This window comes from Microcaecilia unicolor, chromosome 1 (genome assembly GCF_901765095.1).
Source record: "Microcaecilia unicolor chromosome 1, aMicUni1.1, whole genome shotgun sequence".
In the NCBI taxonomy this organism is placed as follows: Eukaryota; Metazoa; Chordata; class Amphibia; order Gymnophiona; family Siphonopidae; genus Microcaecilia; species Microcaecilia unicolor.
In genome coordinates this window covers 456,726,031-456,741,998 of record NC_044031.1, presented here as the reverse complement: position 1 = coordinate 456,741,998, position 15,968 = coordinate 456,726,031, and the positions used below count along the sequence as shown (strand labels likewise).

Below are 15,968 nucleotides of genomic sequence, written 5' to 3'. Positions count from 1 at the left end.
TTTTATGCAGTGCACAGATGTGCCCTCTAGGGTGCCCCATTGCTCTCCTGGGATAGCTGGGGGACCAGTCTACTGGAGTGGAGGAGTGGCCTAGTGGTTAGGGTGGTGGACTTTGGTCCTGAAAAACTGAGTTCAATTCCCGGCACAGGCAGCTCCTTGTGACTCTGGGCAAGTCACTTTACCCTCCATTGCCCCATGTAAGCCACATTGAGCCTGCCATGAGTGGGAAAGCACAGGGTACAAATGTAATAAAAAATGCTGACTCCTCCTGCCTCCCAATGGCATGAATCTCTACATTTTGCACTTAATTGTTTTTTGTTTGTTTTTTTAAATGGACCCAAAACCAAAAAGTTATCTGAATTGGAGTTGCTCCTACCTGGATAACTCCTTCTGAATATCAGCCCTCTTACATTTAATCAGTGCCTTGGGTTAGTTGCAGACTGGCTTGGTCAGCATAGATTAAAATTAAATCCATCTATATCAGTTAAAGAGACTGCAGATAGTGCAAAACAGTGCAGCTCAACTTTTGTTGAGTAAAAAGTCATGAGATCACATCGCATCAATTTTAGCAGAGTTGCTTTGTTTGTTTGAACAGCAGATTTGTTGTAAACTATTAGATTTAGATTTTAGTGCATTGTGTCTTCAATGGCCTTTGAATTAGGAGACCTTTTAATAACACATGAACCCTCAAGACAGGGGCGTAGCCAGACCTCAGCGGAAGGGGGGTCCAGAGCCCGAGGTGGGGGGGCACAGTTTAGCCCGCCTCCCCTAGCTGCCGACCTCCCCACTTTCGACCCCCCCTTGCAGCTGCCAAACTCCCCTGCCACTTTCGACCCTCCCTCCCACCGCCGCCCCTCCTCCGTCGGTGCCGCCGCCAGGTTCCTTTGTTGGCAGGGGTTGGGGACCCCTGCCAGCAAAGGTACCTGGCAGCGGCGGGGAAGGGTCAGCAGCGGCGGGAGGGGGATCGAAAGTGGTGGGGGAGGGTCGGCGGCAGGGGGTCGAAAGTAGAGGGGGCCAGGGCTAAATCTGTGGGGGGCCCATGCCCCCGTGGACCCACCTAGCTACGCCCCTGCCTCAAGACATTTTTATTCTTCCCAACTCAACAGGGTTATTTAATTGTACCTATTACAACATAGCATGAACGTTTCCATGCAGGTACTCTAGCTCCAGCCCACTGGCAGCAAATGGCGCCATCTTTGAATTTACTCCCATCAGTCTACAGAAGTCTGAAAATGTCCAAAATGGCATAAAAATGCAGCAATCTCCACTCTTTGTGGTACTTTTGAAGCTGGGCAATATTTAATTTATGCACTGGTTGCCTTCTCCACCTGCTCTCTGCCATAACAGACTCAGTCCAGGTAACAGTTCAGTTTCTTCTGCTTTAACTTTCTACATGGTTTTATAAAATTATGCCTCTCTGCCACAATTTCAAAGTCTTTTGTCCCAGAGTTAAGAAATGTGGATTTTACTGCCAAACTAAGGTTTCTATTCATGCATCATTTATGTAAGGTAGATCCCCAGTGCCTCAGACACGTAAAGAATTTATTGGTGTAGGACCAGAGCCAGGATGATGAAAGCCAAGAGGTCATAGGCAGTTTCACCACTCCAAACTCCAGTTAGTAAGGTAGACCACTCCAGGTTCTTAACCAACAAATTGACTTATAAGTCTGTTAAAACAAATCCTGGGACAATAACAGTAGCAGAGGCAGCAAATATGACAGTGGCAATTAGACACGGAGCATTTAAAACGTCTCTTTAGCTTTCTCTACTCCTGTCTCAATTTCTCTATCTTTAATTATTCTCTCCTTAAGTTTCCCCTTTAATGAATGTAGTGGAGCATATAATTAGTTTCAAAAAAGTTTTCATTTACTGTCTTAGAGATCTCTAAGTGGCAATTCAGGTGGCTTCATCCTGGTCAGATATATGTTGGTTCCCAAGAAGCTGTAGCTGTAAGCAGTTCTTATTCAGCCTCTGGAGCTGTTCTGGGGTCCACTACAGATGATAGGTGGTCCTGGTCACTCTGCTGACAATACTGATTATAATGTTGATCAAGGGGAATGCCTCATTTCTAGAAACCGCAAGGTGGAAATAAAGTCGATCTTCAGTACTCTTATAGAACCACTAGAGGTCACTGCAGGACCCCAATATAGCAGGACCTTAGGCCTCAACAGATAAAAAGAAAAGAAGGTGCTACACAAAGATGAATACTGAATTGTCAATGAATAAACAGCTACCAACTTAACACCTGGTATAGCTAGTACTTCCTTAATACAGAGATGCCAAGGGTGAACCATCCCAAAAAGTGACATTTACTACACCAAGGAATGAAGAGAGATTGAAGGCCAAAGACGGATTTTTCAGATGGTACATCCAGGGAATAAATCTAGAATGATGTAAGTGTAATATTGCTTTGCAAATGAATCAAGGCAGCTTTAAATGATATTGACTTTTCTTTGGAGCATCTGAAAGAATACTGACAAAGTGGGGAGCAATTTGAGTAAATGTTTTGAACTGAAAATTGTCTTTCACGCAGTATTTAAAAGTATGTACATCGGTGTCAGAGCACATGTACTTGCAGTATAGGGCAAACGGAAGCAGTAGGCAGGCAGGTGTGCTCAGATATTTTCCTACTGGTGGGACCACTTGGTTTACTTCTCTAAGGATTCCCTCTCATGAAAGCAATGATCAAGATCAGTGCACTGGTACTGAAGCTCTAATGAGTGAGAAATAGGGCTCATAGATTGTGAGAGCGAGAGAGCTTTTAAATGTGTGACACACTCCTAATGAGTAGGCATTGTAGTTCCACAAATCACTGGTGGGGCAGTAAGAGTATGTCTTTTCCTATAGATCCAATTACAATCAGATTTAGATCTTACTGATCCCATCCCATCTACCTTAACCCATTCCTACTGGACATCTTTTCTGTGGTCACTGAAGCCTATCCTCTGAAGTCTTTACAGAGGTCTGGGAAACTCTATTATCTACCCCTGATGCAACGATCTCAAAGGTGACCACTGTTCCCTCTCCAATGTTCACCTATCTAAAATTCCTTTTCTTTCCAAGGTGATTGAGAAACTCATAGCTGAACAACTCACACAGTTTCTTGATGACCAATGCTCTCCATCCCCATCAAACTAGTTTTCATAGTCATCATTACACCAAGCACTCTCTTTTAGGTCTTATTGCCAGCATTAAGCTCATTTTAAATAGTGGCAGAAATGACCTCTTAATTAAGCTTGATCTGTCAGCTGCCTTCGATCTTGTAAACCATTCTCTCCTCCTTCGGCGTTTAGACAATCTCCATTTGTGGGACTGGTTCCAGTCCTACCTAGCTAAAAGATTCTTCAATGTTTATCATGCCCCTCCTCCTCTCAGAGCCAAGACCACTTAAATCAGGGTTAACCCCAAGGCTCAGTCCTTGGCCCAGAGTTCTTTAATGTTTATCTATCCTCTCTTGCCTTACTGATCCAGTCCCTAGACCTCTCTTTCTGTGTAGATGACAAACAGATTGTTGCCCTTATAGATGATTTTTGCTCTCAGTCCATGTCCTTGATCTCCTCTAAGTTGGATACTATAGCTATTTGAAACTTAATTTTAGCAAATCCGAAGCAATCATCTTCTTTTCTGGGTCCCCTATTCTACCCTCTTTCCTACCTTGTATCCAAGGTGTAGATGTCCCCTGGGGAAGTGGGTTCAATTCCTGCTACAGCTATTCATTATAAAAACAGGTCTAGCTCAAAACATCTAAGTTTTAGTCTTGGACATCTTTGTTTTGTTCCATTATCGCTGAAAGACGTCCATGTCTTAGGAACGCCCAATGCCCGCCTTGAACACACCCCTGGCACGTTCTCTTGAGATTTGGACATCCTTCTGACGGACTGCAGTTGGAGACGTCCAAAATCGGGTTTCAATTATAGAGATTTGGACGTCCATGTGAGATGGACGTCCATGTTCTGATTTATGTCGAAAGATGGACGTGCATCTCTTTCGAAAATGAGCCTGTTATTCTCTCAAGCTTTTCCACAATCCCGATCCTTTCTTAAAATGAATGTAGCTTAATCTCATGGTGCTTTCTTCTTTTGTCCTATCCATCCTTCTCTCCCCCCAATTCCCCTTAAGAAACTGTAATACACTCCTTCCCCTCTTATGTTCACCCTCATGCATCTTCTCTCTCCTTTCAATACCACTGAGTTTTTGTCTGATTGTCCCCAATTTACCCCCTAATTATTACTTTATTTGAAATTGTAAACCACGTAGATGGCTTGGTATGTATAGCGGTATATCAAATAAACTTGATCTTGAACTTTACTTTACACTATTTCATGCCATGCCACGCCTCACTTCTATTCATTCCCAGCAAAGTTATTACTATATCTTAAAATGTGACCACAACCAAATAATTCTCAACCCAACGTCAGTTTTAATTATGAACGTTCTTTCAAAAATCCATGCCTTCAGATGTGTTTTGAATTTTTCATAACACTGCATTTTCCATAGTTCCAAGGGAAAATTGTTCTATAAAATAGGACCCAGTGCCTCAGATAATCACTTATAAGTGGATTTCAGCAGAAGTCTAGATGCAACTCAGTGTGACACAGTGATAGAGGCATAAGCATGGCCTCTATTACAGGTTATGTTAGCTAGCTTATGGGTTTCAGCCATCTCCCTATTGTTACCAGCTCAGGCAGCTGTTGACACCCACCTCCCTGCAGGTGCATGAATTGCCTCCTCATTTGGTGGGTCAAGAGAAATGGCTCTTTGTTGATAAGTTTGCTGGATATTGGGCAGCAGTACCTCTCCCTCTGATGCACCGATGTGCAGGTTCCTGGCATGTGCAATGCGACACCCAGACTGGGTCCAAGTGTCCTGACAGTGCAGCTTCCTCTACCGTATGGTAGTGGCATGGCAGTGTGTGGACTCAAACCTACACTGTCGTACACCAGACCTGTGTGCGGACATTTGTTACTCAGTGAAGTAGCAGTACCCCAGTTAGACTTCCCAGTGTCTGACATAAATGATTATAGTCTGGTTTTGTGAGAAGCTGTAGCTGTGCACTGGAGGTTTAAGGGAACAATATCCATAGCAGATGTCATGCCACCTTCACCTCTATGTGTTGTGCTCATAGGTAACACCTACAGAAGGTGATCTCTCCACAGGAGAAACGGAAGACAAATATACGAACAGTGAATCCAAAAGAAGTCCTCTCACAAATGATGTTTCCCAAACAAGGTCTTTATTTAGATCAATAAAACGACCCGACACGAATCTATGACCACTTACACAGGCCTTTACGGCTGAAACACGATTCGTGTCGGGTCGTTTTATTGATCTAAATAAAGACCTTGTTTGGGAAACATCATTTGTGAGAGGACTTCTTTTGGACCCACTGTTCGTATATTTGTGCTCATAGGTGGCAGCTTTGTGGGTGCTATAGCACCCCCTCCCCCCCATGATGAGCGAAGTCATTTTCTAGGCCCAGGATATCATTAGTGCTATGTATTGCACCATAACTCATATATTTTTTGTTACATTTGTACCCTGCGCTTTCCCGCTCATGGCAGGCTCAATGCAGCTTACATGGGGCAATGGAGGGTTAAGTGACTTGCCCAGAGACACAAGGAGCTGCCTGTGCCTGAAGTGGGAATCAAACTCAGTTCCTCAGTTCCCCAGGACCAAAGTCCACCACCCTAACCACTAGGTCACAGGTTACCTCTCTTGAGGGTTCCTAAAAAATTTGTAGTCCTCTTATACACCTCCCTGTAAGTCATGATTTGTAAACTCTGCCTATTTGTCGCCTTGCTCACTGTACTGTTCTAGGCAAGTATACTGCCTTAGACAAAGTATAGTGTAGCTTAAACAGCCAGCATAAACCATCCCCAAGCAAAAGCTTCACCAGTAGACTCTTAGAGGCAGATGCAGCAACCAAACGTAAAAAAATCTAAATCGTTAAAGTCCCTAACGATTTTAAAATAACGAAAAATGCACCAAAAAAAAAAGTCACACATGCTGGAATCGGTATTGAAACGTACAATGTATCAAAGAATCACAATACACATCGTTAATCGGCCCCCAAATCATGCGCAGAGCAGCCAAGCGTTATGTTAGCTGCTCTGCGCATGCCACAAACAGTCAAATCACAAGCACATGGCAAATTGAATTGACACATAAAAAAATAAAACTAAAAAAAGGATCGGGAGGGGGCAAGGGCGCTCATCAGGAGCGTCCTGTACGGACGGCCTTGCCCCCCCCCCCCCCCCGCCGCTGCTCCTCCCCACTTTCCGCCGCTCCCCCCACCCCGAAAAAGCAAAATTGTAGCAGCCCCTGCCCCCCTCCCTTCCTCACTACTCTCAGCTCCGCCTCCCGACATCCTCCGTCTGTGCCCCGCCCCCTTTGGGGGTCGTCGCCGCCATTCCCCTTCTCCATCGGGCCCCCCTCCCTCTTACCGGGCCCGTGCAGCGCCTCTCCTCTGTCCGAAGGCGCTGCACGGGCAAGAAGAACGCTGAATCAGCTGATGCCTGCCTTCGCGATAGAGCGTCTTTCTCCTCCTGGGCCCGCCCCTGTCTGACGTCAGTAACCTACGTAGGTTACTGACGTCAGACAGGGGCGGGCGCAGCAGGAGAAAGACGCGCCATCGCGAAGGCAGGCATCAGCTGATTCAGCGTTCTTCTTGCCCGTGCAGCGCCTTCGGACAGAGGAGAGAGGCGCTGCACGGGCCCGGTAAGAGGGAGGGGGGCCCGATGGAGAAGGGGAATGGCGGCGACGACCCCCAAAGGGGGCGGGGCACAGACGGAGGATGTCGGGAGGCGGAGCTGAGAGTAGTGAGGAAGGGAGGGGGGCAGGGGCTGCTACAATTTTGCTTTTTCGGGGTGGGGGAGCGGCGGAAAGTGGGGAGCAGCGGCGGGGGGGGGGGGGGCAAGGCCGTCCGTACAGGACGCTCCTGATGAGCGCCCTTGCCCCCTCCCGATCCTTTTTTTAGTTTTATTTTTTTATGTGTTTTCTGAGGTCCTTTGGACCAATCACAGCGCTTTTAGCTCTGCTAATGCGCTGGGATTGGCTCAAAGTTTGTTTATTTTTTCACTTAACACTTTTTCCTGGCACAGAGCTGTCCTAACGAGAGGTCCAGACCTCTCGTTAGTTTTCCTGCCTTTTTCCTGCGTAAAGGCAATCGGAAAAGGTTAGTGCATGTCGTTTCAATGGGGTTTTCACACTAATTGCTCATCTCCATTCCGTTTTCGTTAGCTGCTACTGTCGTCGGAAAATAGGCTTAAGTGCATGGAAAGGATCGGAAATTCTTCCCCGAGGGCTCATTTAACGATGAAAAACGTTTAGTGCATCTGGCTCTTAGTTCTTAAGCAAATCTTCTTTACTATAGTACTCAGAATACACAAAGCAAATCCAATTTACACTTTAGTTGCTTGTAAAAGAATTGTGGCCTTCTGCCCCTATAGTCTGTATCTAGCCTCGGAGGCAAAGAGATGGCCAGAACCCCAGCCCAGCTGAGAGGAATAGCTGTAACGCTCAAGGAAAACAAGGGGGAGAACTCAGAGAAAATAAATGGGGAATGCCTTAGGGAAATGTCTTTGGGAGATGTCCTGGGGAATGTCTTTGGGAGATGGTGAAAATTCTTGATGGAATTACAGTAGATTAAGGAGGGATCAGCTCCTAGAGCAGCTGCTGATCACAAAGGCATGCTAAAGAGGACTAGGCTCTCTCACACACACAGCCCGCAGGGGCAGAGAGGGAGGGCTGGCCCTAGCTCAGAGCTAATAGCCAATACGGAAAGCTCACAAGCAGTCAATCACAGGAAACTGCAAACTGTAGGAAAAGCAGTCCTAATACACAGTGCTATTACATAAACAATGCAATTAAATAAAAAAAAAATACTCATATGAAATATGTATCACAATATACCCTGCCTCCATGAATATGGGGGCAGAACACTCACAGCAGTGCACAAGCATGTGTTCCTCTGCTGAGCTTGGTTAAAAGGTAAATCCTGAAGAGAATCACCCCTGCATGACAGGCCAGATGTATGTCATAAACAAAAAGAAAAAATTCATTAACCTTATTGTATAAGGTATGGTTCCTCAGTGCTGTTATTCCCAAATCACTTCAAGCATCATCATCATCATCTTCATTGGTACCATCAATTACTGTTGATTTTGTTCATTTTATTATCACAAATTAATTTGCATTTTCATTTTTTACTTAATTTTTTAAAATGAAATAAAGCAATAGCTTCACTTATCTGAATAGTCAATTTTTCAAAGAGGAATCAGTGCTGGCACGTGTTTTGTCATTAGCTGTTTCAAGGAGCTATGGAATATGGTGAAAGGGGAACCTCAGGGCCATATGGGTGCAGTCTGTGATCCCCCAGGATGGTAGGGAAGTGGGCCATTTCATAACGCTGAGTCACAGTTAGCTGCCTCTGCTACACATTGTGGTGGAACAAGGCAATGTAATGAGAGATGTGGGTAAGAAAGGCTGAACTGGTGTTGCAGAATGAAATGCCTGACTAACTGACTTGAGACCTGCTGTGACTCCCAGGACTGACCGGAAACTCCTAGTTGCAAAAAAGGATAGAGCAGTTGGGATCTTGAGGTGCACAGAGAGGCATAGAGAGGCTCTAGCTGTTGGCAGAGATTGTGGATGACTGCTTTATCCAAGCGATACCTATTGAGGTATCTATTCATCTGTGAGGTCTAGGAACTGAATCCTGGGCCTATGTACCCAGAGGCATAGCCAGGTTTTGACATCAGGGGGAGCAGACTTTTGTAAAATAGGCGTCAGTGCAAGGCTGAAGGGCTGGGAGAGAGGAAAGGGTTAAAATCCTCATAGGCATATATGTGTGGACAGTGACTCAGTTGTTTGGGGTGGCAAAGTTTGAAATAAAATCCATGCTGCTGTGTGGCGGCTCAACAGCAGGTGAGGTAGGCGCAGTTTTCATTTGAAATCTGATTGGGGGAGTGGCCGCTCCCCTTGCACTCCACCTAGCTACGCCACTGTATGTACCTTATGATTGGGATGCCTCTTGCTGGCTCTCTTCCCCATCTGCCTCATGCAGTAGGGCTAGCCCGCCCCAAGTGCTAAGGTGCAACATGACTCCTGCCTATCACCCCAGCACTTCTTGAATCCCACCACCTGCAGCACTCAGTCCCACACGCACACACACACATTGGCCCACATGTATATACTTATACACACACACACACTGGCAGCACTCAGAAAGTAAAGAACGCAGGAACAGGCACCGACAGTCACAGAATACAGGAATGAGGGTTGGGAGGGGCAGCAGGAGAGAGGTGAAGAAAGGAGAATTGCAGGGGGAGGTGTCAGATGTTCAGGAGAGGCCTGGGGTACAATGCAAGGCAGTGTAGGTTAGCAAATGACAGATCTGGGTAGATAGGGACATCAATCAGACCAACGGCTTACTCTCAGCTCTCCTGCAGTCAGGCACAAGGCTTGCAATCCAGACAGGTAGAGCTGTCATTAGGATGTCATATCATAGGCATAAATCAACGCACTGGACATTTATGGTGCTGCATCACTCATGGCATGCCCTGACCATGCCTCTTCCTGGATGTTGCTCTTTCAAAGTCCGCATCAAAATGTGACATCTCAAAAATGGTGCTTCCACCATACATGCAAGATGAGCATGCATATGCTGCCACATCCACCATATCCATGTTCATTTCACACATAGTACTTCTAAAATGACCATCACAATAAATAAGTTAGTTGAATAAAGATGTTTGTTCAACATAGATAAATCAAAGCAGCAAAAAGCTACTTGCATGCACAGCATTGTGTGTGACAATGAAAGAGTCAGAGAATCTCAGTCGAATATCTTTATTTTCAAAAGACTGGCATTAACAATGTTTGGCTGTTCTCTTGGTTGCTATTATCTGTCGTCATTTTGAAAGTAAATTATGCAGAGACCTTCTGAGTTTTCCTATTACATGCCATACTATGGATTCAGCCAGCTCTTTGTTGCTTTTGGTTGCCAAAGTATTTGCCACATTGCTCCAGGAACCTTGCTGTGGCTTTATAGTAAAGACATTGCCTGAATAGAAATTAAGAAAAGCCATACTGGATTGGACAGAAAGTCCATCAAGCCCAACATCCTGTTTCCAACAGTGGACAATTCGGGTCAAAAGCACCTGGCAGAATCTCAAAGTATCAGTCCTATGCTTATTACTTACACCCAGGGATAAGCAGAGATTTCCAAAGTCTACCTGGTTAATAGTTTATTGACCTTTCCTACACTAATTTCACTACATCTTCCGACAACAATTTCCATAGTTTAATTCAATGTTGGGCAAAAATGACTTCCTCCAACTAGTTTAAATGTGTTACCTATTGGTTTTATAGTGTGTCCCCTAGTCTTAGCACTGCTTGAAAGAGTAAACACTATTCAGGATATTATATTATAGGTCTGTCATATCTCCTCTCAGCTGTCTCTTTTTCAAATTAAAGAGTCCTAACCTCTTTAGCTTTTCTTCACTCTTCGTTGTATCTTTTCTAGTTTCACTATACACAGGATTCAAGGTGTGGTCGCATCATGGAGTGATACAGAGCCATTTTGATACTCTCTGTGTTATTCTCCATTCCTTTCCTAATAATACCTAGCTTTCAGATGTAAGTAGGTTATATTTTTCTGCATGGATTTCAGGTTCCTAGAGGTTGTCACTCATGCTATAGCTTGTTCCACTTCTCAGTGTAAAGATGTTATGAAGCAAGGTCTTATACCTTTTCCCCATTCTCATTTTATCTTTGATCCTCTTCTCTTGAAACAATATGCATGGAGAAGTCAAAAGACCCTAAAGGGTCCAAGGGATGCAGTCACCCCAAATCTCTTTCATCCCTCTCTGGGTTTGTGTGCTGCACCCTAGTTCAATCAGCTCCACACGCAGGGGATTGTAAACCTACATAAGTACATACTGTAAGTATTGCCATACTTGGACAGACCAAAGGTCCATCAAGCTCAGCATCCTGTTTCCAACAGTGACCAATCCAGGTCACAAATACCTTGCAAGATCCCAAAAAAGTACAAAACATTTTATGCTGCTTATCCCAGAAATAAGTAGCAGATATTCCCCAAGTCCATTTTAATAATGGTCTATAGACTTCCTTTAGGAAGCCGTCCAAACCTTTTTAAAACTCTGCAAAGCTAACCGCCTTTACCACATTCTCTGGCAATGAATTCCAGAGTTTAATTACACGTTGAGTGAAGAAAATTGTTCTCTGATTCATTTTAAATTTACTACTTTGTAGCTTCATCACATGCCCCTAGTTCTAGTATTTTTGGAAGGACTAAACAGACGCTTCACATCTACCCTTTCCACTCCACTCATTATTTTATAGACCTCTATCATATCTCCCCGCAGCCGTCTTTTCTCCAAGCTGAAGAGCCCTAGCCGCTTTAACCTTTCCTCATAGGGAAGTCGTCCCATCCTATTTATTTATTTATATCATTTATACCCCACAATTTCCCAACGCTGGCAGGCTCAATGTGGCTTACAACAGTTCAGTTCCTCTTTATCTCTGCACCTTTTCTAATTCCATTATATCTTTTTTGAGATGCGGCGACCAGAATTGAACAAAATATTCGAGGTAGGGTTGCACCATGGAGCGATACAAAAGCATTATAACGTCCTCATTTTTGTTTTCCATTCCTTTCCTAATAATAACTAACATTCTATTTGCTTTCTTAGCTGCCGCAGCACACTGAGCAGAAGGTTTCAACGTATCATCAATAACACCACCTAGATCCCTTTCTTGCTCGGTGACTCCTAACTTGGAGCCTTGCATGACGTAGCTATAATTCGGGTTCCTCTTCCCCACATGCATCACTTTGCACTTGCTCATATTAAATGTCATCTGCCATTTAGACGCCCAGTCTCCCAGTGTTGTAAGGTCCTCTTGTAATTTTTCACAATCCTCTCGTGATTTAACGACTTTGAATAACTTTGTGTCATCAGCAAATTTAATTACCTCACTAGTTTCTCCCATATTTAGGTAATTTATAAATATGTTAAAAAGCAGCGGTCCCGGCACAGACCCCTGGGGAACCCCACTAACTACCCTTCTCCATGGCGATTACTGACCATTTAACCTGAATTCCATGTTACAGTCTGATACGGGTGAAACAACTTTCATGATTGTTGGCATTGTATATGAATATTTGTCATAAAGGGGACAACATTCAAGCTGACAACATTAATGTAAAGTCTGTGCATACTTTCTACCTGAGGTATTTATATTCATTTTCAAAGGAAAAATACATGAGGGGTTTCACTTTGAAAACTGTCATGGGTACAAAATATATATTTGTGCTGGTAGAATCTCACTGGAGAAGTGTATGCTTGCTTTTCCTTCCTCAGCCTAAACATACCCATGGAAATACCTCCCTTCAATGCAGCTAAAAGCACCCCATTTTGAAGACTGCCATCTCTATTCAAACAAATGACAAAAATAAAGATATATGCTTGATTACCATCTGATGGTGAAATATTATTTTTCAGCTAGAAGAAACTGAAGAATATCGTAAAAAATTGAATGAAGACAGTCTTTTACATGCCCCTGAGTTTCATATCAAGCCTCGCTCTCACACTGTTTGGGAGAAACAGAACATGAAGTTCCATTGTACTGTCAGTGGGTGGCCAGCGCCCCGGGTCACTTGGTAAGTTCATATTTTCATTCATTACCGAAGGTAATTGTTTTTAGCATTTGCAATGTTCAGAGAAACCTATTTTTATTTTTTTTTCTTGTCTCGTGTCATAATTATCACAAAATCATCTGGAAAAAAAAAAATAAAACACCCAGCTGAGGAATTCTGACCTGGGAAATATCTATCACTGTCAATTATATGTACTGTTGTTTGAACATTGTTGTCAAAGTGTGAGTTGAATGAATCGCTTATAGTTATGCTGAGAAACTAGACAGTTGAGAGATTTTTCACTGGCATATGTAAGCAGTACTGTATGATAAGGGGTTCATCAAACAGTTCAGAGGCACACTTCGACTTCATTTTGAAGCACCCCCTTCTCTTCATGCTGAGCAATTATTTTCCAAATTTAAAGCATTAAAAAAAATTCATTATTTTGAGTTGGTTTTTGGGCACATGCTTCAAGCTCCTGATCGTTAGCTGTGTTCCAGGTTATGAGGGTCTTTTACTAAGGTGTGCTAGCATTTTTAGTTTGCGCTAGAAATCAGCTGGCGCTAAATGCTGAGATGCGTATATGACTATAATGGGTGTCTCAGCGTTTAGCGCCAGGTGATTTGTTGCATGAGCTAACAATGCTAGTGTATCTTAAAGACCCCCTATTTGAATTGTTTACTCTCATCCAAAGTTTACCTTCATCTGGTCCTTCTACCTGTGTGGATGATCGTCCCCTGTCCTATCCAAATTTCCGGCATTCCTTTCCTTTTTCCTTACATTTATACTGCCTGTAAACCACCTTGACTTACTTGCCAGATAAGGTAGTAAATCAAGTTTTCATAATCATCATAAAGACTAAGGAGGTCTTTTAATAAGTCGCGGTAGCATTTGTAGCTCACGGTAGAAATCAGCTGGCGGTAAACACCAAGACATCCATTATACTCCTATTGGCATCTTGGCATTTACCGTCAGCTGATTTCTACTGTGAGCTAAAAACGCTACTGTAGCTTAGTAAAAGACCCCCTAAGGTATCTTCAGCTCCTGAAAATAGCATGTAAATCTTTCATGAGGCAATTTTTAGAATGACTGCAATGGTTTCAGGCTCATGGGTATATTGTATCAGCAGGTCGACAAAATAATTTTCAAAGGATAAGGTGAGTATAATTGCTACTAGACAGTAAGCTAAATCTAGTCAACCTCCATATGAGAAACTTGCTTTATTAATTGCCAATAATTTTATTACAGCTAAATAAACAAGAAACTTACTGTAGATGACTGAAATTAAGAGCTGCACATGTTGAAGACAATTCTAGAACTGGGCAGCACCATTTAGGCACTCAAGTAACATAGGAAGTGAGCTTATTCTATATGGACACCTACATAAGAACATAAGATTAGCCATACTAGGTCAGACCAATGGTCCATCTAGCCCAGTATCCTGTTCCCAAACAGTGGCCAAGTCAGGTCACAAGTACCTGGCAGAAACCCAGTCTCGGGGCAAGCAGTTTCTTCCCCATGTCTGTCTCAATAGCAACCTATGGACTTTTCCTCCAGAAACTTGTCCAAACCTTTTTTTAAACCCAGATAGGCTAACCTCTGTTACCACATCCTCCGGCAAAGAGTTCCAGAGCTTAACTATTCGTTGAGTGAAAAAATATTTCCTCCTATTTGGTTTTAAAAGTATTTCCATGTAACTTCCTTTAGTGTCCCCTAGTCTTTGTACTGTTGGAATGAGTAAAAAATCAATTTACTTCTACTCGTTCTACACCACTCAGGATTTTATAGACCTCAATTATATCTCCCGTCATCCAACTCTTTTCCAAACTGTAGAGCCATAACCTCTTTAGCCTTTCCTCATAAGAGAGCAGTTCCATCCCCTTTATCATTTTAGTCGCTCTTCTTTGAACCTTTTCTAATTCTGCTATATCTTTTTTGAGATATGGCGACCAGAACTGAACGCAGTACTCAAGATCTGGTTACACCGTAGAGCGATATAGAGGCATTATAGTATTTTTGGGCTTATTCATCATCCCTTTCCTAATAATTTCTAGCATCCTGTTTGCATTTTTGGCTGCCACCACACAATGAGCAAAAGATTTCAGCGTATTATCTACAATGACACCTAGCATCAAGTAACTATGATTCGGATTATTCTTTCCAATGTGCATCACCTTGCATTTGTCCACATTAAATTTCATCTGCTATTTGGATGCCCAATTTCCTAAGGTCTTTCTGCAATATTTCACAGTTCAGAAGTGTTTTAACAACCTTGCATAGTTTTTGTATCATCTGCAAATGTAATCACCTCACTCGTCGTTCCAATTTCTTTTTTTCTTTTTTTCAAATTTGAAATTTTTATTATTAATAATAACACTGTATACACAGGCTGAATGCCAACAGATGATCAGTTCACACAATTATCAAATCACACTATTCCCACCCCTTTCCTCCCCCCCACCACACCACCACCACCACCACTTAACTGGAGCAGCTACTTCCCCCAAAGTCCCACACCATATTGCTAACAATGGCCCAACATTTTCTTGTATGGAACCCACACTGCAAAAAAGGAGCCCATCCGATCATGTTTAATAGCAGTTAATTTTGACATTAAATAAAGGTAGTTCAATTTTGCAATCAGCTGATCCTTGCTGGGGGCTTCAGGCTTTCTCCAAGCTGCTGCCAGACACAGCCTTGCAGCAGTAACCACCATATGAGTCAATCTAGTAATTCCCATGTTCTCCAATGAAGGGCCACCTTTTTCAGTGGTAGCTCAAGATGAGTTACATTCAGGTACTCTGGATATTGCTCTGTCCCAGGAGGGTTCACAATCTAAGTTTGTACCTGAGGCAATGGAGGGTTAAGTGACTTGCCCAAGATCACAAGGAGCAGCACCTCAGGATTGCAAGACTGGTGCTCTAACCACTAGGCCACTTGGCCATTCCACTCCTTCACTCCATGCATGTACTTTCACAGTGCTTTTATTTTTAGCCATAGTAAAAAGAGGCATTCCCAGAGGTTTAAGTTGCACAAGGGAAAAACCTACATGTGTACATTAGAAGTTTTAAAACCTTACGCATGTGGCACATGTAATTCACACCATCTTTTGAGTTTTTGCTGCATAACCAAATGTAAATTATGTGAGTAGTTTGTGCTGAAGAACAGGTTGATTTGTCCAGGCTGAAGTCTGGAACTTTTTCCTGGATATTTAAACTCCACGGTCAACATTTCTCTTAAACGCTAGCTGTGATGTTTAAAGATATACCTAGATTTTCAGCGCCAGCCACTATCTGAATAGTGGTGCTGA

The 15,968-nt window shown here is 43.3% G+C and overlaps 1 protein-coding gene across 1 annotated transcript in view; it reads left to right on the top strand.

The window, feature by feature from the left end:
* MYOM1 (myomesin 1) overlaps window positions 1–15,968 on the top strand; it is a 277,203-nt gene that overhangs the window by 63,584 nt on the left and 197,651 nt on the right. Inside the window, exon 5 of the mRNA XM_030213070.1 lies at window positions 12,525–12,682. Coding sequence (XP_030068930.1) covers window positions 12,525–12,682 — 158 coding nt within the window. The remainder of the gene's footprint in view (window positions 1–12,524; window positions 12,683–15,968) is intronic.